Source organism: Boleophthalmus pectinirostris, unplaced genomic scaffold, assembly GCF_026225935.1.
Source record: "Boleophthalmus pectinirostris isolate CB_2022bp ecotype Guang Dong unplaced genomic scaffold, ASM2622593v1 HiC_scaffold_9, whole genome shotgun sequence".
Classification (NCBI taxonomy): Eukaryota; Metazoa; Chordata; class Actinopteri; order Gobiiformes; family Gobiidae; genus Boleophthalmus; species Boleophthalmus pectinirostris.
In genome coordinates this window covers 16,696,317-16,718,217 of record NW_026571541.1, presented here as the reverse complement: position 1 = coordinate 16,718,217, position 21,901 = coordinate 16,696,317, and the positions used below count along the sequence as shown (strand labels likewise).

General features: G+C 40.1%; 1 protein-coding gene across 12 annotated transcripts in view; it reads left to right on the top strand.

Moving 5' to 3' along the window:
- Window positions 1-1,665: 1,665 nt before the first annotated feature.
- LOC110163557 (muscleblind-like protein 1) overlaps window positions 1,666-21,901 on the top strand; it is a 56,440-nt gene continuing 36,204 nt past the window's right edge. For 11 of the 12 annotated variants that reach the window (XR_008633789.1, XM_055166990.1, XM_055166988.1 and 8 more), the window contains exons 1-2: window positions 1,666-1,794; window positions 16,676-17,550. Coding sequence is in view for 11 of the 12 variants with exons in the window: in XM_055166990.1 (XP_055022965.1) it covers window positions 17,377-17,550 (174 nt within the window). In the remaining variant the exon portion in view is untranslated. Of the gene's footprint in view, window positions 1,795-7,768; window positions 7,843-16,675; window positions 17,551-21,901 lie in introns of those variants that run through there. The other variant, XM_055166981.1, reaches the window with a different exon arrangement.

The window sequence follows — 21,901 nt, the reverse complement described above, 5'->3', positions numbered from 1 at the left end:
CTCTGTTGCAGCACTATTATTATGCATAAGCCTAATCAATGGTCATTGAGCTTAAGGGCTACTGCAGCGTGCTTAATGAATAGTTCCAATGAGAGGGGCGCCTGAGCGCGTGTGTACGTGTCCTCTGGTTAGTCTTAATGTCTCTAATGAATAGACATGGCACATGGAGCCTGTGGACACCTGCTGCTGCCATTACTCCCAAAGAGCAGCCTAATCACCTTGGCTTTCCAATCTGGGCAGGTTATTCGCTGTCCCTAAAACTCAAGTACTCTTCATTACCTAAAGCCCGTGAGCTTTCAGTCATAATCGCAGCTTCTTCCAATGTGAGCATCTTATGGTTTCTATTGATTTAATGCGTTTTTCTTCCTTTGGGGGCCGCTCTGAGGTAATTTAGTGGCACAGTCCCTGCGCACCGAAAGAATAATGTAGAGGAGAAAACAGCTCTGTTGGATTATGTGACACTTTTTTCGCTTGTTAAAACTCATTATCACCTGTTGCTGTAGATCTTTCCGGTATTTTTATGCATTTAAGCAATTATTTGAAAAAGTGGAATAAGTGGTCTGTTTTTAGTTCCTACCTGTTCCCATGGCTACTGCAGCACATAGAATGATTTTTATATCTTCTAATTTTATTGCATTTGAGCTGACCTACTTACTTCGCCAAAATTGCAGCTGGTGTATTTAATAAAACATGCTAGTGCCATGGACTGTTAGGTCAAGTGGAAACATGTTGTGGAAAATGACAGACTTATATGAGGAAAGGCTAGCAGTGTTAGCATTAGCGTAGTGTTGTTGTTGTAGTGTAGGTCTCAGCTGTGAAGTGCTGATTTACAGGGCCTGAAGGACAGTCATGGCCTCCCTCCCACTCAGTCACCATGGGATACGGTGAGAGCAGATCTCTTTATCATCCTCGTTCTTTCCAGTTTGTTTAGTCTAACCTTGTAATCATGTATGGACTTTTATAATTACCAGATTTAATTACAACATAAATAGCATCATCATGACTAAAAAGAATGATCCGATTTTAATAAATTAGTGTACCTCCAACTCTTAAGTTGTAATCTGACAATTTTATCAAAAAAAATGGTTTGTCCTTACCCTAATGGCAAATTTTAATGGGTTTCAGGTTTTTTTATTGACTACATTTTGAGGACTTTTTACCATTCAAAATGATAAAATATTAGTTTTTTTTATTGTTAATTGTGATGGCAGTGGTCCCAGTTTCTCATTATTCTGAAATCCATGGATACTTCATATTGATCATACCTCAGTAAAGCCAACCACTAAGCAACAGTTGTCAATCATGTGGTCATGTAAATGTATCTTTATTCTTCCAATATCGTTTTAGCTCAAACATTTTAATAATGTGATATGAAACTCTAATAAAAGGGGGCTTGCGTGCAATCAATAATCTTTCTGTTGTATTTGGCTATTTGAACAGAACCCACAGAGAAAGCCTAAAGAGCTACAAGAGGAGAGGAGCAGGGGGGAGCAGCGAGGAAGAGACTGTTGCTAGGGCGACCAGAGCCGCGGCAGTCGTCATCATGAGGCGTTGTGCATAATGTGTGTGTGTGTGCGATTTGGCCCTCCTCTATCCAGACAGGAGGCGAGGACATCCCCCTCTAACCACTGTGCCAACGCGGAGAGGAGAGGAGGAGAGAGAAACCCATACCCCATAATGCACTGCACGCTGCGGGGCTGAAGTCGTGCACATTCATCAGTTCCCGTTGGCAGAGGAGAGGAGCTCACTCGTACGGCCGGACGGAGAGAGCGAGAGACACGGAGCAGTGGGCAGGTAAGGCAGCCTCTCTTTGCTTGTACTTGATGTTTACATGTCTGCGACTAGGGAGAGGATGGGAAGCATGCATACAAAGGATCAGCCATTAATATCTGATGGATTATGATTCTGACAACTTGGCAGCCTGTTGCTCGTAGCGTAGTGCGTTGAGCATGTGGGTAGTCTTTGTTAGTCTGTCAGTGGAGCTGTTGGTTGACTTTGTGCAGCTTTTCCTCCTCATCTGAATAAACAGCACATAGACTTTTGCATGAACTGTGTGTGGACACTTACTGTACAGATTATAAAAGCAGTTATGCATGTGGAAGCCATAGAGAAAGGAAGTTTTATTTTATTTGTTTTGTTTGCTCTTGAAAAATAGATTTTAGATGCATGAAATAAAAAAAAAGTTTAAAAATAAAATAAAAATCAGACACTTATTTAAATATCTTTATATTTTTGTGAATGTGTTGATGATTAATGAGTAAATAACTGACACATTTGTTGTCGCCAAGGTGACAGACATTGAAGCAGGATAGATTTTGAACTAAAATCTCAGTGCCAGAGTTGAGTTGATGCAAAGTTCATGAACTGCTCATAAGTACTGTATTTTATAAAACATTTATAGCTGTGAGCTTCTCAAACCATCCTACATTATATTATAGCCAGCAATTTTTATGCATTATGCTACCTGAGCAATGAGACATCCAATGACAGTGGACAAAGCTGACTGTCAGTTAAAAGTGCACAGTTAACTTTGTGGTTTAACTGACTTCTGTGGCTCGTGACCATATCTTTTGCACCAGACACAAAGACAGGCTGAAAAATGCTGCAATTCAAATGGGAGGGAGTCCTGAACTTTATTACCCACCACTCAAATGGGAGATTGCTCTTCTCCACCCAGAGACTCATATGTGACATCATATTTCCTCCATGCTGCCATAAAGTAATACTTCCAACGAAAGAGTCGTAATGAGATCCTTGGAATTATTTTTTGCACTCTGTCTTTGCTGTGCAGTTGAGAAAATGAAATGCAAATGTGGATCAGACAAAGAAATCTGTTGAATATTCAGATTCTTCTCATTTTAGCTCAGATGGAGCAGTGCGTCGCTGTGTTTGTGCCTGCAGAAATCCACCTGTCAGAACTCAAAATGGAGAGCCTTCATTATTAATGTCAGATGAATCTGTGACAGCAGACAGCAACATAGACTGTTTGAGCTGTATACATCATAGTCTGTGTGTTGTGTTATTGCTCATTAAATTATACAATGCACGTATGTTTCTAGCAGTAAAAGGAAACAGAGGATGCATATTCAATTTAAAGAGTCCAACCCAAAATGTTTTCATTTATATAACCAGAATGATTATGTCCTCCAGTTAATAATAATAATAATAATAGCTTTTTAAAATTGAATTTGAAAACAAATTTTGTTCAACATGCTGAAAACAGTTAAACTAACAAACAACATAGATGCATAACAATATGCATAAAAACAACAGTAGTAGCTTTTGCAGGATTGATTGAAATGTGTGAAGAATCTTAATATTCTGTCACCTCTACAGACTCCCATTTGTATTATTGTAATATACTGACGAGGTGGCTGTTTTCTGAAGGTGATCCATTCAATGACTTCACCTCAAATGCTCCTCATTTGAACAAAGATCTGTTTCTTGAAGCTGAGAAACTCTCACACACACTCCTGGTTGCCCAGCTGGATTTTCCATTTGGTAAGATCTGTGATATTCTCTGGAAACCTTTTTGCTGCGTCCGACTCTGACTTTATAGAGTAATGCAGATAAAAAATGATGAATGGGTGGATGTATGATTTTCTCTCAGTTGTGAAAGGTCTGCTGTCATGTTTTTCTATCACTCTATAAAGACAGAGACAGTGCTATATATAGTCTTACTTAAGGGACTAAGCAAGAAATTTGGCACCATTCACCAAAAACATACCTTAATGATTATAATTTTTTTAATTTATTTTTTTATTTTTATTTTTTTGTATATTTTTAAGAGTTCTGAAATACATTTTAGACTTTATTTTCCTTCACTTTATTATCAACACTTTTTGCAATCTAGCAGGCCCATTTTGCCTCATTGCACTCTGCACAGTGACACGTGTAGGAAAACAGCTGACCTTCTTAAGTGTCAATGAGCGCGACTCTAAATCTGTCCATGACATGTGCACCAGAAGTAGATGTCATAATAAGTCTTCCTTCACTTCACGCACTGTGCAGATGCAAAGTGTTTGTTTGGAGATTTTATTATGATCTGTTTTGACATGAAACGAGATATATAGGTATGGTATAAATTTGTGCAAGATAGTGGAGAGACTAATGATATTGAGTAGAAATATAAGAGGCAGAGTTGAAGGAAGCTTAACATGTGGGTTTCTGGAGGAGCGACATGGATGGATAGAATTAGGATGGAGTGCAATGAGCCGCCTCATGTTAGATTTTTTGGTGATACAGTCAGAGAGACCATATTGAGATGGCAAGGACTTGTACAGAGAGAGCAAAGTGAATATAACTAACTAATAATAAGTTTACAGGGAGGGGAGGTAGAGGAATACTTAAAATTGTGTTATTTGAATGCTCTAAATGTGGGCTAGGATCAGAGATAAAGAAGAGGAAAGGATGAAAAGCAAAGAAAATAAAATATGTGTGACAACACAATAACCCATAGACCCATTTGACAGTGCATGCAAACTTTTATTACTCTAATTTTGAATGCTAAATGACTGAGGCCTGCATGGCATTGCATAGACTCAATGAACAAATGAATAAATATTTATAGAAGCTGAGGATAAACATTAACACACAACGCCATGCACAGATCCATCAGAGATGCTTTGGAGAGCGTGCTGCAGGCGACTTCTCAATCAGCACCTCTGCCTCACACTCCACACACAGAAACCAATGGAGTGCTACATTCCAAACAGTCTGATATATTGCCGCCACAAGTCAGTGATGTGGCTCTGAGTCACTTGGTAACACCCACCTGACACACACACACACCTCCACACATGCACCTGACGTCCTGTTTGATGGAGTTAGGCGCCATGGCAACCAAACTGTGACTATGGCTGTCCTGCGCATTGACCAAGCTGGGGGGAGGAAGTAAAAGGCTAATGCTAACTCAAGTGCAGTGCTTATTATTGTCCATTGTCAATGCATGTGGTGAAAGAAATTTTAACACTAGCATGTTTTATTAACCTTTTAACCGTGAAATTTTAGCTGAGTAAGGAAGGAGCAGATCAAAATGACCTAGTATAACATCATGACAAGGCATGCACCACTGATACGATAGTGGTATTGGATATTGGTGCCGATACTGAAAAATTTGCTGGGTAGGATATTGGCTTCCAAATATCGATTCAGCAGCTATCCTGGTTGGACATATAAATTGCAATAAGACTATTTCCTGATAAATATCAGCCAACGTCTGGATCAGTTTATTTTAATGTGTTAGAAGTAAATAAATTAGTTGATATTAGTTGATATTGGTTGGTATCGGGTATCAGCAAATACTAAGTCATAGTATCAAAATTGCTATCAGAACTGAAAAAGCTGGATTGGTGCATCTCTAGTTATAACCATAATATCTTATTGGCAGTTTACCACATCTTATAATTAAGTTATAGACAAAATGTATAAAACCATTTTTTTCTTTCTTTCTTTCTTTCTTTCTTTCTTGTTTTGACCATTTAAAATATCAACATAAAGGACGACAGTCAAATAAATCATATACACAAATTGGTAGAATTATGGAAAGAAATTTTAATGTGTCAGTAAACAAGTAGAATAGTCTGCTTACTCACACACTTGTATACACACAAACATAGTCCTGGGCGCTCCTCTGTTGGCCAGCTTGTTTTTGGGATATTTTGGTCTCTTGAGGTGTAAACATTGCAAGATATAGCTCTACTGCTGTAACCTATAATATATTTATCTCTTTCAGAAGGCACACTTACCTAGTAAAAATAATGCAATAAAAAGTGTGTTACTGCAAAAACATGAGTATAAAGTCAATATTATTCTGTTGCTATCACCGTTAAAAGTGCATTGTGTAACTTTGTGCATCGAGAGTTCGCCACCTGCTTGTTTCCATGGACCAAAGAGGTTCATTTGGTCTTCTCAGGTTCTTTTTTCAGACCAACAGTTGAAAAAAGTGAGAGATTGTATGGAGACTGTTTTGCTTGGTCTGAAATGTTTCACAGTGTGGCTTTAAACTTATCCATTTTCCATTCATTAAATTATGGGTGTTTTTATTTCTCATAGAACACACCTACAGTCAGTGGGCCATCCTCTACACAGATCTGACTGGTATCTTGCTCTAGTGGCATCTCCTGCTTGTTTAGTTGTAAGTGAAAACATACTGTGAAAAGCAATTATATCATCATGGAGATCCCTTACCAGAAAAGTTATGTAATGCACCTTTAACTACTATTAGTAAAAATGAGACCATTTAAATGCATCATTAATTTTACAGTGGAAACTGGTGATGCTCTGGTTTGGTTCAAGTGTGCCTTAAGGTGGTCCTATGCCAGACCATGTATCTGTTGATATACAGTGATTAGCATATGAACGTAAAGATGCACTTTGTAACTTTTCTGGTGAAAGGTCCATCAAATGCTCTTCTCCATGGAGATGTTATTGTTTCATCTGGAATTTTTTCTAGTTTGTTATGAATCCTTTCTGTCATCATGGAAACCAAACGAGACCAAGTTACAGGTCAGATTTGTGGAAAGACAACCCCATTCACAATTAGAATGCCTGTGTTACTAGGTGTTTTTGAGCTGTAAAAGCACCTGTAATTGAATAAATGTAGAGCTTTTTTAATGTCTGAATGTGTAACATTCCAGGCAGAGCAATGACATAACCATAGAAACAAGCAGGTGATGGACCCTCAACAAAAAAGTTCCAAAGACAGCTTTCAACAGATGACAGCCACAACTTAATTATTTTTATCCAGGCTTGGCACTGACAGTGTGTGTAGTAGTTTGTAATCCCTTGTGGCTTGATTGAACATAAAGGAAAAGAGTCAATCTATTCTCCGTGCTATTGTCTGCCTCACCAAGCACAGTATAAAGGTCGCTCCAACATGAAAAACTCATCCAGACGAAGCAGAGCAGGCGGCGCAGAGGTCAGCGTGCATGTATTTTTAAAGGCATCGATTGTGCAAAAACCTGACACATCATCAGAGAGAATTGTGCACGTATTTTTTTCCTTCACGGCAGACTGCAGGGCTCTCTGTGCGGTGCCCTATTTGTTGACACATTATTTTTATCTCAGCCTCCTTTTAAATTCCACGGCATCTTTCTGATCTGTTTCATGCTTCAGGAAAACAAAAAGACGTCAACTCCTCCTCCTTCCCTCCTTTTCTGTGTTAAATCTACTACTAATTTTATTTACAGCAGTTGACTTCCTTGTGCACTGCTCCACTGTCACTCATGTTTTATATAGGCAGGTAGGTTACTGGATAAAGCTCAGGGAGGGGGATTGTAGAGGAGTGGGTGGGCAGGTGGGTATCTTATAAACAATGTGATTTACAGCCTGCAGATACAGATGGTTAGGAGGGAAAAGTGTGGTTTGTGCAGTGCGGGTGAATAGCATTTTCATTCTCCACTTGCGTTTTCATGGTCTGATTGTCAGAATTTGTTAGCATGCACACAAATTCAGTCACTATGCATTGTGGGAAATTGAAGACTGTTGCAGAAGTTTGTCAGTCAACTCCTCTCTCCCCTCTTCTATGTCTTTTGCAAGTGATCCAAGCTGTGAAAGGTGAACTTACAGCCCAGTGTGGATAAATTACATCTGACATGTTTAGCTGTGCACCCTTATATGGAAGCTGGTATGTGTGAATACAATAGATCAAGAAGAAAGAGAGAGAGAAAGGGGGGAGTGAGGGATAGGCAAGGAGGGAGAGAAGAAGGAAGAAAAGGAGGCAGGGCAGAAGGAAAGAGGAGGAACCAGGAGGGGACAGTGACGGAGGGAGGAAAGGAGAGGGGTGCCGCTAAGCATGAGGTTTTCACTTTCTCTCAGCAGATGAGCGCATGCACAGATACAGTAAGTCTCTGCTTTTGCCTGCGTGTGCGTGCATGTGTGTGTGTGACTTTGTTTAGACTAGACTGGAGTTCTCACGTTTGGTTTCGCCTTATCGCTTTTGGACTTTCTCATTACCATCTGTTTGGGGAACTTACAGTATATGGCGTGTGTGTGTATGCAGATGGTCAGCATGCTTCACTGGTAATGCGTGGTGGTTGGAGACTTTAATGTGGAAAAGAGCTGAGCGGACGAAAGAATGGTTAGTGCCTAATGTTCCGCAGGGCAGTTAGCGACATGCTGTGTGGCAGGCTGATGTCTGTGTTCCTCCCCTTGTTTCTCCTGGAGCTCTTTTGACACAACAGCTCAAGGTAAATAAGTGGGCGCATGTACGGCTGAATGAATGAAAACACAAACATCCAACCATAATGGGCAGACTGGTGAGTAGCCTCTGCCTGTATTATGACTATAGTGTTTACACCAGTCTGCCCTCAGGAAATGATTCACCTCCTGCACTGACCCAGGCGGCTACACTAACACCGGGGAACACAGCGCACCTAAGTCCAAACAAAGTCACAGAGTATGGAGACTGGAGAGCCATACAAACTGCCCTATGTATGTTTGAATAAGTCAAATTGTATAGAGAATAGTAGTGAAAAGTACAACAAAGAAGAACCAAAGTTGTAATAGAATGTATCAGTTTAATGTAGATGTAATGAGACGTAATGTCCAGCAAAATATAGCTGGTGATTATAAGGTATAATGTACTTTTTTAGATTACATGCCTTTGGAAATGAAACAGAGAGGTTATGGCATCTAATATAAAACCATTAATAAGCATGATATTTCATATACAGTGTATGAGTACAGATGTGGTGACCCTAGTTGTTAATAGGCTAAAAAGTAGGATTTAATGGGCCTCATTGTGCAATGGTAATATTTCTTATTAAAATAACAATGCAGTCAATCAATAGCCTCTGAGAGTGTGCCTTAATCACATTCTGTGATCTGAAAGCAACCAGTATACCAGGCTCAATTATTGTTCCTGTATATAATATGTAAATAGTATATTTATCCTATTATTGTCAACAATATTGATAGACATGGCACAATGATTTTCTGTCTAACTCTTTTGTAAAGTTATTTTTTTTGTGCAAGCCAAGTTTTTATTGAATTCCAATTAGCTTAGATGGGAGACTTCCACAATATCTAGCAGCATGGAAAAAGACATTAGAACCAATATTTTGTCAAATGTTCTTTCTTACAGTTTAAAGATAGCAGTCTATCTTTAATTAGAGACCAATTTAAAATCACATTTCTTTGAACTAACTCTATCCAGCAGCAGCACATCTGTGTTTGTCTTGATACCGCGTTCTGTCTGAGTTTTTCTAGCTCACATATTTTCTTTGGTGGGTTGAAACAGCTCCTCTGCAGATCAGAGCCGGCACATCTACAAGGTCATTAGAGTATAGAACAGTGAGAGCGCAAAAGCACTCCGATACATACTGAATTTAAACAGCACACCATTCAGACTTATAAACAGCAGCACAAGGAAAGGACTACCGCCCAGGAGAAGCATGGGACCTATTGCGTACATACTCGCTGTCTTTCTGTGTATTTAAACAAAGGCGATATATGTGTCCTCTTTTCTCTTAGCGCCTCCTCCCTTTAACTAATGTGTCCTTTGGAAATGATGTCATCTCTGTGCTGTCCTCAGCAGGCACGGGCTGGTGCGAGGAATGCAGATGAGCTATGTTAGTGTGTGTATGCATAACAACACCAGCGCATCCTGATTTACATTATTTCATTATTAAGGAAAGAAGCAGCATCCTCTGATCAAGGTGATGGCAGCAGGACGTGACTAGGGCCCTCTTTGGGCGCATGTAGATCACTGGCTTTGGCACGGGCAATAGACTACAGGACTACCCAATATGTAAAAGATAATTACTTCTCCATATTAATATCAAGGAGTATTAAGGACACTTATTACACTATAGGAGTCATAGTAAAAAAAAAAAAAAAAAAAAGGCAGGTACATATTTGACCCCTGTTTTAGTCACTGTTTAAATCTTAATTTTGCAGTATAATCCTAAATGGTGTTTTGGTATTCTTCTGTTTACTCCTGTAGTTAGTTGTGGTTTAGATCTTCTTTGGTAGTCCTAGTTATTGGTATGTTTAGTTTAGTTTTAAATTAGTTCTGCAAGTCCTAGTTAAAACCTGTTCTCACTTATTACAATATTTATCATTTGCCGGTATTGTTTTTCCCCTATACTGTGCAGACCCTTTGGACAGTCACCGTCTCTCAAACAAATGTTAGTATGGTCCTTTGAGGCCATTTGGTGAGTGGTGAAATCACAGAGAGTCAGTCAATGGCGTATGATTGCTGTTTTCCCTTCGGTCTGCAAAGCTGTCACAGGACTAATGCACAGTAGTGGGAGATGTAATCTATAGTAAATACACTTGGCTCCATGAGGGGAACCCAGTGTGATTTCCACAGATTAAGGTGTCAAACTGAATCACTGGCCACAGACAGCTGAGGAGGACAGATTATCCTCCTTTGGGCCAAAAGCCACTGTGGTGTTCATAGTTAGATACTTCATGTGTGCGGCGGAGAACATTGGAAAAATGAATTTTCTTCTGGGAAAAAATTCACTTCTTTGGTATTTCCTGAGGTGATCTAAAATGTCAAGGACTGAAGAATGAAAAGAATGCACTTAGCCAGATGATTGTGTTTGAAGAAGTTTGAGATTATTTATTGTGTGACCATTTCCTTTTAAGGTGTTGTTTTTGAATACACTGATTTGCCTGTATATGTCCTTAGAAATGAAAAGGGCATGTAGGGGAAGAGCTAGCCAAATTACAGTGCATGTCAATACAATTTAGAGCAACTAAAGTCATTAATTTTAACTTTCAGCATTATTTCTCAAATGGGTGCAACTTTAAAACATTTATTTCAAGTCTAGTCCAAAAATATGCTCGTGCAGATAGTAGAAATCTTATACTAGAAAGTCGAAACAGAAATTTTTCCCTCAGGCTTTTACCTAGCAGGGCCGTCTGAATAAACCACTCTGCTGCATGCAACAATTTTCAGAATTCACTTGATTGATTTGAGTACTTGAAACTGTGAGTAACGTGTTTAGCACTACACCATAATGTATTTGGATTAAGATGCTGGTAGAAAAAGCTTGCGTTTATAATCAGGATCATCTCTATAGCTTATCTTTCTATAAATAATAATTTTCATGTTGTGTCTCCCTGTCTATAAGTCAGTCTGACACCTGCGCTGTTCCTCTTCCTTCTCATTACATGCTGTACATCGTCAAGCTGTCTGTCAGAGGCACATGTAACCTGTGTCTCCCCTCCTGTCTACCTGTCTCTGCATCAGCCCGCCAATTTGTCTTCCAATTTCCCGGCTCTGGTATCCACCTGGCTGCTTTTACATGACCAGTATATGTCAGAATAAAAAGCCTCTCTCTTCCTTTTTCATGTTTGATAATGGCACTGGGTTTGAAATGCCACGTGCAGAGGAGGGCTGGGCGGACTACTTTTTCATCTCCCGCTGTATTACATCTATATCCCTGACATGTCTCTTCTCTATCACTCACTCACTGCTGTCTGTCTGTCTGTCCCTTGTTCGCTTATTGCCGATGTTTTCCGTGCTTCCTAGCCCTTCCCCATACACACTCTCACTCCTCCTTCTCCATTGCTATTCCTGAGAGGAGCAGACCGGTCTGGCAGTAGCTTGGTTTATGTCCATGAACTCAATGACATCCCCTGCTGCATTACACCACAGTGGCGGAACCAGAATCCAGGTAGCAACCCGGAGACCAGATAGGATTCAAAAGCTGGGGAAATCATTTTATCAAGCTTACAACCCAACTGGATGTAATTACTGGCTGATTAGCATGCACAAATGAATCCACCGCCGTGAATGTAAACATATATTATCTCAACTCCCTACAGACACTGCCTATAACTGCTTCTCCTCCTGTCCGTATGTGCGCGTAGGGCTGTTTAAACACTTGTGCTGATATCATGGAGCAGACGACAGCTTGCACACGTGCCACTTGACTGCCCCTGTTGTCTCCCCCCTCCTCACCCCTCCTCCCACTGTTTGTCTTAGCGCTGAAGAAGCCAGACATACATTGTGCTGTAGTTGCTTATATGCAGGACCCGAAAGTGTGCAGTGAACAAGGCGGTGCAAATCCATACGTAACATGAATACAACTGCGCCACGAATACCAACGAGAGTTCCAACTGACCTTCCAGTCATTCGTACAGTGCTGTTTCTAGAAGTGCTGTCTCATAGTTTGCGGTCAGTGCTAATACCCTGTATCAGTATGTGTTATGCAAGGAAGTATGAGATTACCATGTCTTTAATGGGCTATCGGGGCACAAAAATATGATATCAAATCACTTAACCTGAGTTCAAGAAGCACATTTTTTCTGATATATGAAGGTAATGACACAGTTTTATATTGAAGTTATTTAAAGTGGATATATTATGCAAAAATAGCTTTACATATTTATGCATGTTTGGGCAATTCTATTTGAAACACCAGTGCAGAAGAGAATCAGTTCTGTGCTTTTCAACCAGAAATCAATGGACTCATTTAACTTGCTTTAGACAACAAGAGGTAAAATAATGATTTACCAGAAAAAAGGTCTGTCTAAAGATTTTAATAGTAATATGGAAGACAAGACTACAAAAATTGAAGATACAGTTTAAAATAAAATGTTATCGGCTAATGCAATGGCTGCATAGTCCTTGCCTTCCAGGTTTATGTCCATATTTTATGGCCTATAAAACAGACAGGAGGTCTTTGCACCAAGTCACGCCTCACTGTGCGTATGATATCTTCAATTCTGTTCATATATGAATACAAAGTATTTATGCTTATCCCATGTTGCAATGGCTTTGTGTATTACATAACTAATCCAGAGTTTTTAGCAGGCCTGCCACTCATTTAAATTCCCCATTTGTTTTGCTAAATAGTCCATTACTAGATGATTTAGAAGCTTACAGCTAATTTACTGTTGCTATTGTTCTAATTCCCTTTGAACTGGAGCTAAACTGTATTTTGTTATGGTGTCAGACCTTCATAGTGTAAGTGAGTGTTGCACTACTATATATTTATGTAATTTGTACAATAGAACACAATGAAACATCTTATTTCTAAAGCGCTAACTTAGCTTTTATGTAATTTACCTCTGTATCAGTGAGCCATGATGCCAGGCCTGACACCACTGAGCACTTTGTCCTTGCTTTAAACAGACATTTCTGGTTGCTGTGGAGATGATGACCTTGCAGCACATTAGCGTGCTACTGCAGCATAAGGTGTTGTGTGAACAAGGAACAAAAGCGGAGATAGAGCCAGTGGAAGAGATATGGAGGGGGAGGCTGTGTGTGGACCAATAAAATCTGGACACTTACTATTAAAAGAGAAGACATAGTCACCTAGTTGTTTGGGAGACATGATAGTTAGCATAAGCAGATTTTCAGAAAGAGAGAAGAAAGAACAAAGGACGACTCAACTAGCATGCAAATAATACTGAACACGTGTGACGGATTGGTGCATGATAAATGATGGGGGATACTTATCATTAACTTATCGTTCAATGAATGAAAGATGGAACAATGTTTTTGGGGCTAAATATTTAGTGTGTGTATCATTCTATTTCTTTGCCCTAGTGGGGAACTTTTTTGGAAATCTCATAATTTCATGTCATTTTCATCTCTGACATTTCTGGTGAAAGGTCCATCACTTGTCTCCATGTTATTGCTTTTGCCTAGAAAGATCCACAGTATGGCATTAAACTTATCTGTACCACGCCAAGTTACAGGTCTAACTTGATGAATACAACTTTTTCAGTGAATTAAAAAATAAAGCAATAAAATTATCTATATTTGAATATATGCAAGATATGTTTAATGCCCTACTGTGAAGGTTTAATGGAATAATCTTTAAGCAGTTTAAATATGATCAGTTATTGTTTATTTTCTGCAGGATTGTTACACTTAAAATTTGTTCTTCTGACAGGGTGAATTGGAGCACGATCCACACTTTTAAATGGAAACTAAATCTAGCTTTTCACTCTTTATCTTAATACCTGACAGTTCTACCACAGTCTCACCTAACCCTGTCTCTCAACTACTCAGCTGCTAATTACCCTTGCTAACCTGCTATCAGTCTTCCTCCAGTGTCTTCCACTTTTTTGTCACCACCTCTTCACGGTTGTATTTGTGTACCACAGTTTCCCTCTTGCTGCTGCTGGCGGTGACTAGGGCAGTCCAGGTCATCACTGATATCCTGGTCAGCCATTGATGCAGTGTAATATGAGGCTTCCAGACATCTGCTTTTTGCTGCAGCAGTTAGCGCCCTTTCACCTCTTGTGTTACTGACTCTTCTCTCTTCCTCTTTCTCTGCATTTTCACTTTATTTTCTCTTAAAGGTCATTGCCTATAGTGTGATCTTTGAACTGGTGCACAAACTTAAACACTACTGATCGGGTTTCCCCAAGGTGTTGCTGATAACTGAAATCCTCTCACACTGCCTTTTTGTAGTCATTGCATTAAGAAAATTTTGCCATATTGCCTCTTAACACATAGGCTATGCAGTTTGTATATACAGTTATACATTTGACCATTTTCAAAATTTCACAGATTTCCCAAGTGTTTTGTGTGCAAGCTCCATGCTCCAAAATTAGGTCATAAATGAACCAGAACTGATTTTTAAATCAGACTTTTGATAATGAAAGATGCTTGACTAACACAGAATCTTGTTCACAGACTTACCAGATTTGTAATAAAACACATTTGAATGAAAGGAAATACAGAAACAAACGCACAAATGATTGCTTTCAATTTCAGTTATTATGACTTATTAGTTTTACCTCATTCAACTGTCAGAAAGTATGCAGAAAGCATGTGCCTTTAACTATACATTGCCATCATCACGTTTATGTTGTGGTAGTCTTGTTATTGCAGGTACTTTTCCAATCCCTGTAAGGTTCCACTGAGCATGAGCTAATCCAGACTGCAAACAAGTGCCTGTTTTAGCTGACACATTAGCACTCTCTCATGTGGCTTATTTTAAACGAGGAGTTACTTGAACCCTGGTTACACAGCTGCTGTTACATGTAGTGAGACATTTAACTACACCGTCTTTCTTCTTTGTGTATATATGTGTGTATGATGTGTGGGGGTTGTGAATTGGGGGGCTCCTAATGTGCCAGGCCTTTTTTCCTCTCCTACTTATTACCTTGGCGAGTTGATCGGATGGTGTAATAATATCTCCAGCCCCTGGCAACGGGAAATGGCCACATACATTATTCACACATGCTAAGATGCTTATTGATGACTCCTTTATTTATATACTATATTCCTCCAAAGCTCTGAACTTCTGGAATTTTTAAAACTCTGCATTTTCTTTTTTTCTTGACAACAATTGCAGTTGTTTCAGCAAAATGTAACTCACGTTTCTAGAACCCATTAAATGTAGAAACTTTGCCACTGCTACCACTTGCATAAAATGGAGTATTTTTAAAAGTTTGTATGCAGTTGTATACCAAGTTGTATTGCCAATATGAGTTCCAATGGTTTCTATTATTAAATGAGCACAATACCTTTATATTGAGAATACATAAGAATATAAGGAAAAAATTTGTCAGCTGTCAATGTACACAGTAAAAAGGATGACCTCCGTGAAGAAGACTGTTAGAGACTGTGGCCTCTTTGGCATGTTGTTTTACACATATGGTCTACCCAGAATATCATGTTGGATGTGTGAAAGTAGTGCACACAGATGTGACTGGGCCAAATGGGAGCAGGAGCATGACACAGAAGCAATCACTGTTTGACCAAAGCACTATTTTTACCTCTTTCTTGTGCCGTCTCACCTTCTCTTCATGGCTCATTTCTTCGTTGAATGCCCAGGCTTTTTCCAAACAGCAATTCTAAAGGTGACACACAGTGTAAAATGTAAAGTAAAAACATCATTGTTACTGTATTCATATTCATTTCAGTCTTGTTATGTGCCCTTGAACAAAGTATCTTATAACTTTTTTCTGTACACTTAATATATGTTCACATTTGTGTAGGTATTTGTGATGTAGAACCTAATACAGCTGTAGAATGAGCAGAGGGAGGAGGGGTTGACAGGAGCTGCGCCTGGCTGCCTCTCCCTGGGCAGTGATTGAGTGATGGTCTGATCTGTGTCTTGTCTCACCTGGCCACCTGCCAAGTGACGCCAGACTAACAGCAAACTGATCAGCCACTTACCATTTCGCCAGGCCTGATGGATCATTGATCGATACTCTAAAACACTTGCTCATTTAGGCTTTAGATTAACAAAATTCATTATGTTATCTAAGTATAGAGAAGGGAAACCCATACTTTTAACCTCATCAACTTCTTGATAATTTTTGCATGTATTTTTAAAAATGAACCATTAATGAACAATGGACCATTGTATTTATTGTAGATAACTGCCTGTTTCACACCTTATTAAAACCTTGTACCGTGTATACAGCTGTTTCTACAATACTGTATCATGTGATTCTCCAGATGAGGTCTTTTTCCCTGTCCCTTGATCTCTCTTTTTCCTCACTGTCTTCCCCTTAAATAAATTGTCCACGGCTGAGAGCGCGAGCTCTACTGTTAGCGATATTGTGTTTGATTTGATTTTCCAGCTGAGATACTGGCAGTCTGTGTGAGGGCCGCAGTGGGGAGGGAGGAGGAGGATGTTTGGGAGGAGAATGAATGAAAAAGACAGTCTGATGGAACTCTGTCTACACATTCAAATGTGTATTTTGGCATGTGCTCCACTAACACTGTTCATGCTTTTTTTTTTCACAGAGAGAAGTGCCTTTGTTTGGCTGAGCCCCCGGCGGTGTGGCCCTCCTGAAGCCGCCCCTGCCTCTGTGCCTGCGAGTGTCTGGACCCAATCTCCGGCCAAACCAGGAGAACCCGGACTGCCAGCTTCAGCCGCTGAGACAGTATTCTACCAATCTGTCAGCCATCCTGCTCTCCATCTACGCCACTCAGCCCTCGTCTGTGGAAACTAGCACTCCTCCCTCAGCACACAGCCTAATACGAAAGGCTTTTATTAGCTCCTGTGAGAGGAACAACTTCTCTTCAGTGTCCAGCCTCCCTGACCCTCTTTTCTCTAAATCTTTTCATCATGGATCAGTGTAATCGATAACATCTTTTGCCATTCATTTCATCTGACAATTGTGCTTTGGCTGTAAAGAAACTTTGTGTGCTGCTCATACAAGTTAAGGAAATAGACACTGAGGCTGCTAAGCTAACCCTGTGGCTGTCCCCGGCTTAGGCCCAGGGTGACGGGCACTCACTTCCAGTACACACCTAGCATGGGCCACAGGTGGTAGGTGAGCCAGAGGCCTAACCGGCTTCACTCCAGTCGCACACCAGGGACTACACCATCTTAAAAACCAGCCCATGTCATTTCCTTATCCCATCTCACTTGTCCCAGTGTCTTTCGAAGCATACACACAAATATCTCTTACTCCTAATCGACCCGGCCTGCCTGCTCCAAAATGGCGGTGAACGTGACACCCATCAGGGACACAAAATGGCTGACGTTGGAGGTCTGTCGGGAGTTCCAGAGAGGGACGTGTTCACGGCCGGACAGCGAGTGCAAGTTCGCTCACCCGGCCAAAAGCTGTCAAGTGGAGAACGGCCGAGTCATCGCCTGCTTTGACTCCCTCAAGGTGAGCCTGACACGCACCTGTGACTCTCATTCAGCATGTCTTTTTCTGCTCACTACACGCTGCACTGACAGCCATTGTTTGAAATGACATCTCTTTCAAGTGGTTCACTGTCACGGGCTTAGGCGCAATAGCTGGTTTTGTTACACAACTGTGGATCACCAAGAATGGCTGTTATGTGTGATAGTAACTGGAAACCATGGCAAGGAGTTGAAAACATTTCTGTATAAATAGTTTTGGGATCATTGGCGTGTGTGTGTGCCTGGATGAGCTCAGTTGAACTTAAAATGACTATCACATCTGTTGTTTATGTAATCCCTCTTTTGTCCAGTTAGGGTCCATAGCAGAAGAAAATGTAAATCTGTTAAATGGACACAAGTTAGGATATGCGAATAGGAACAAAATGACTCATTAGGGGCACGAAAGTCACAATATGACTGAGGTGACAGTTCACTCCTCAGGGTAGTTTAATGGACTTAACTAATATCAGATATTTATTTCTGTAAAAAAACTAGGTATCTTCAGTTTAGTTAGCTCCTCCATCGGGACTCATATTTAAGGCAGTGATTTAACCTTGTCAGAATTGAAGAATCTTTTTGGATGAGGGGCAAAATATATTCACTCTTATATTCAAACTTTTGTCCTGTTGACAGAATTCAATTTTCTTTTGGTATTGCTTCTATTATTGAGCCTTTACTTGAGACCCAAACTGAGGGGCCAAACTTTCTGTGTGATCGCCACATCAACAGGCCAGAGAAGTAGGGCAGTGCATGGATGTCACATTTGTATTGGAGCCTGTATGTGTGTGTGCGTGTGTGTTATTTTGAGGTCATGCAGCACAGCGGGGTGCTCTAAGACGACCCTGTAATTTACTGTCTATTTCTGCCCTGGCACCAAGACAACACACTCCCACCAAGCAGCTCCTCTGTCTATAAGAGCAAAGGGGAAGGAGCATCAAACAGCAGGGAAGACATGGAAATATACTGAACTGGACATAAAACTTGTAATATTCAAAAGAAGTCATCAAACATTTATAAGCTAAAGATGTAATGTGTAACTTTTCTGGAGGAGTGTAGGCCACCAGCTTGTCTCCACAATGCTGTCACTTTCCCAAGAATATTTCATGCACAATATGGCACTAAACATATTTTTCTCGATGGAGACTATCAGGTACAATCAGGTCAAGTTACAGATCAGATCTCTATAGAGGCAAGCTACTGTACAATACTGTTGAACATTTCAGGCAACAATATCCACTTCTGGTGGTCACTAGGCCTGTCATGATAATTACTATATCAGCTTATTGTTCCGTATATGAAAGCAGGAAGAATATTTATTGGGGGTCAGTATTTATTAGGAGTGCATTTTCTTTGCACTACTGGGATTTTTTTGTGTGCATTTTTTTGACTATACGTTATGATTTAAGCCATAAAACTTTTAATTAGTAACTTCTATGACTCATTATAGATGCAGACTAAGTACTAAAGTGTTTAATTCTGCTGTTTATTTATTGCAGCTCTAGTTTTTTTTTTTTTTTTTTTTTACAATATTGTACATTTAGAATAGTTTTTGTGGTTTAAATCTGTTCTTGGGTTACTTTGCAAGTGGCATTAATTAGTTTCAGTATTATCATTTATCATATATATTTACTTCAGCAATATATCACACTTCAAAATTTGTTACCACAACAATCACGTCTAACTACAACAATAAATTCAGGTCTGGATCTGGATATTTGAAGTTAAAATATTTGTTCGCTCTCTCCCGGTGTAGCTCTGAGAAACTTAAATAAGCCGTAAAAGGTTTCCACACACAAAGTGACAACAGCACCGCAATGCTGTGAAACCGATCGTTTTGAATGGCTCGCGTTGGGCAAAGCGCACACACCACAGCGCTGACCACAGCCCAGTGATCACAATAGCAGCCAAAGTTCAATACTGCTGCAAGCTGTGGCGCGCTCCTACTCAGCCAATAGAAATAAGGAAGCCCAGCCGCCAGCCAGGCAAAAAATGATGTGTACATATTAAATAGAATGTAGCACAAGCTTTGGCTTTGTAAAACCAGAATGTTTTATAGGCATGGTTTGCTTTTCCTCATTAATTAGGTAGACTCACACTAGGCACATTCATTGAGACAAGAATGTGCATGTGATTGAGGCTTAGCAAAATTATCAGGATGAATACACTTAAAAGACTTTTGAAGATCTTGGCGCTAGAAATTGTCCAAGTCGACACAAGAAAATTGCATAATGCTGCACTTTGTCCTGTTTAAACTGCAAAAAGATGAGCAAACAAATGGATCAGACACCAAGTTATATTATATTCCGAGTTTAGTGGGTCAACTATGCGTGCCCAGACATATGGGACAAAAATGTATGTGTGTTTTTTATATGTTTTTGAGTAATGCTATGTGTGGTGAGCAGGACTTGGCATATACTTTGACATATTGCTCAACTCTTGGAGCCACATTTGAGCTCCCTGTGTTTTTGTTCCAGCGGCTGGAATGTGTTGGATACAGACATATCAGTGCAGTAAATCTGGTTGTTTTGGCTCAAGTGGGCCCAAAGGCTGGCCCTATTGACTCCACTGTCTGCTGTTGCGCACATGTCCTGCAATTTGTCCCCTATCTGATTGGCAGGTCTGGTGTTATTCATTGTAAGTATAGAGCATTGGGCGAAAGTCAGTCAAGCCAAGCCAAATCACAACTGCTGCTGCTGCTGGGATCCCCGGTTAAAGCTTCGGTGCGTGTTATTCTCCGCTCTGAGCTGCTCAGGCACAGAGCTTACAGGCAGGTACAGCCAGGTGAGTGAGGATTGAGCGGGCACTTGAGCATTGCGGAGGTCATGGAGCTTTGGGGAGGTTTGGGGGGATGTGCATGGAAGCGTAGCCCATCCCTGCTCTGTGCCAGGGCATTCCACAGTCTACCTCCCTCCCCTGCCTCCGTGACAGAATGATAGATCAGCTTTATCCGTGGATGAATTCGTAACACACAGCGAGGCTCGGGGAGAGAGGGCAAAGGGAGAGGAGAGGACGGACAGGTGGATGTGGGGAGGAGAGGAGCTGGGAGGGTGTTGCCACATGCTGAATCCTTCCCCAGAACAATTTGTCACAGCAGCTGCCTGGCTTTTTTGAATTTCTGTTTGGTAAAATGGATGGACATGGAGCCTTTGTTGTATTCATAGGATATGGCTGCCTCTTGTTTATGTTTGTGAATTTGTATTACGATGCCTTGCTTTGTACGATATTTTGCATTCATTTTTTCCCCAGCAATATATTGTGGACAATTCCAGCAACAATGAAAACAGGCAGTCAGAGAAAATTTAAATGATACTTGGCTTGCCACAATAACAAATTTTGAAGCACGATATAGCTGCAGAGAAATATTGTGATAAACGATAATACTGAAACTACTTTGTGCCACAGATACAAAGCAGGATAATCTTAGTAAAGCATATTTAAATATACTCTGTCATCAAAAGGCATAAGCTGCTACAAATAAATAGCAGAATGAACCAATAATTAGCAATAGAAATTATTTATTCTACTCTCTACATCTCAGCTCTTATCTTATTAATAATTATCATGATAGACCTAAATGACACTTGATCTGTTGTATATAATATAACCCATAAAATGTTGGATTCAGAAAACAGTGATTAAAGCATTGGTCTACTAAACCAAAAGATGAATGAAAGAAGTGCTGTATAATGTGACTATTTACCATTTACGTGGTATGCTACTGCTATAAGCGGATACGTTTTGAGTACTTCTTCCTCTCTTGTGTTGATTTGCTTAAGATCTCAGACAACCTTCCAAAGAAAATAGCTTGACATTTTTCCCACAGCTTTTCAACTTCGCAAACATACTGTAGGTCATAAATTGCATACTATTTTTTCAGCACCAAAACCAAACAACCAATTTAGTCATTTAGGGATGACGACTTGTCTGAAGCTGTAGCTCTATAATTAGACAGGAAAGAGGAGCACAGCTTTTCCTGACCCTCACATTTAGAGGGCTGTTGGCTATTAGCAGCTGGAGACTTTCTCTTTTTAGTGAGCACAAAGTAAATCTGGGGTTATTTAAGTCAATGAAATTTGTTTAACTTAGTGGTCAAAAGGTTAAAGGGACAGCTACAGCACAAGACTTACACATTTTGAGAGTAAATCCTGGTGTCCACTGCATGATTTTGACAGTATGCGATGAAAATGACTGATTGTAGGGAAAGTTAAAGTTTAAAAACATGGGTCAAAGGCCATAGTTCACAGTTAAAAATGTGAATAAAGTGTCTTATTCATCTTATTCCGGAAGTGGCCCTGCACACCAGCATCATTTTTGTATTATTTTGCATGGGCTTA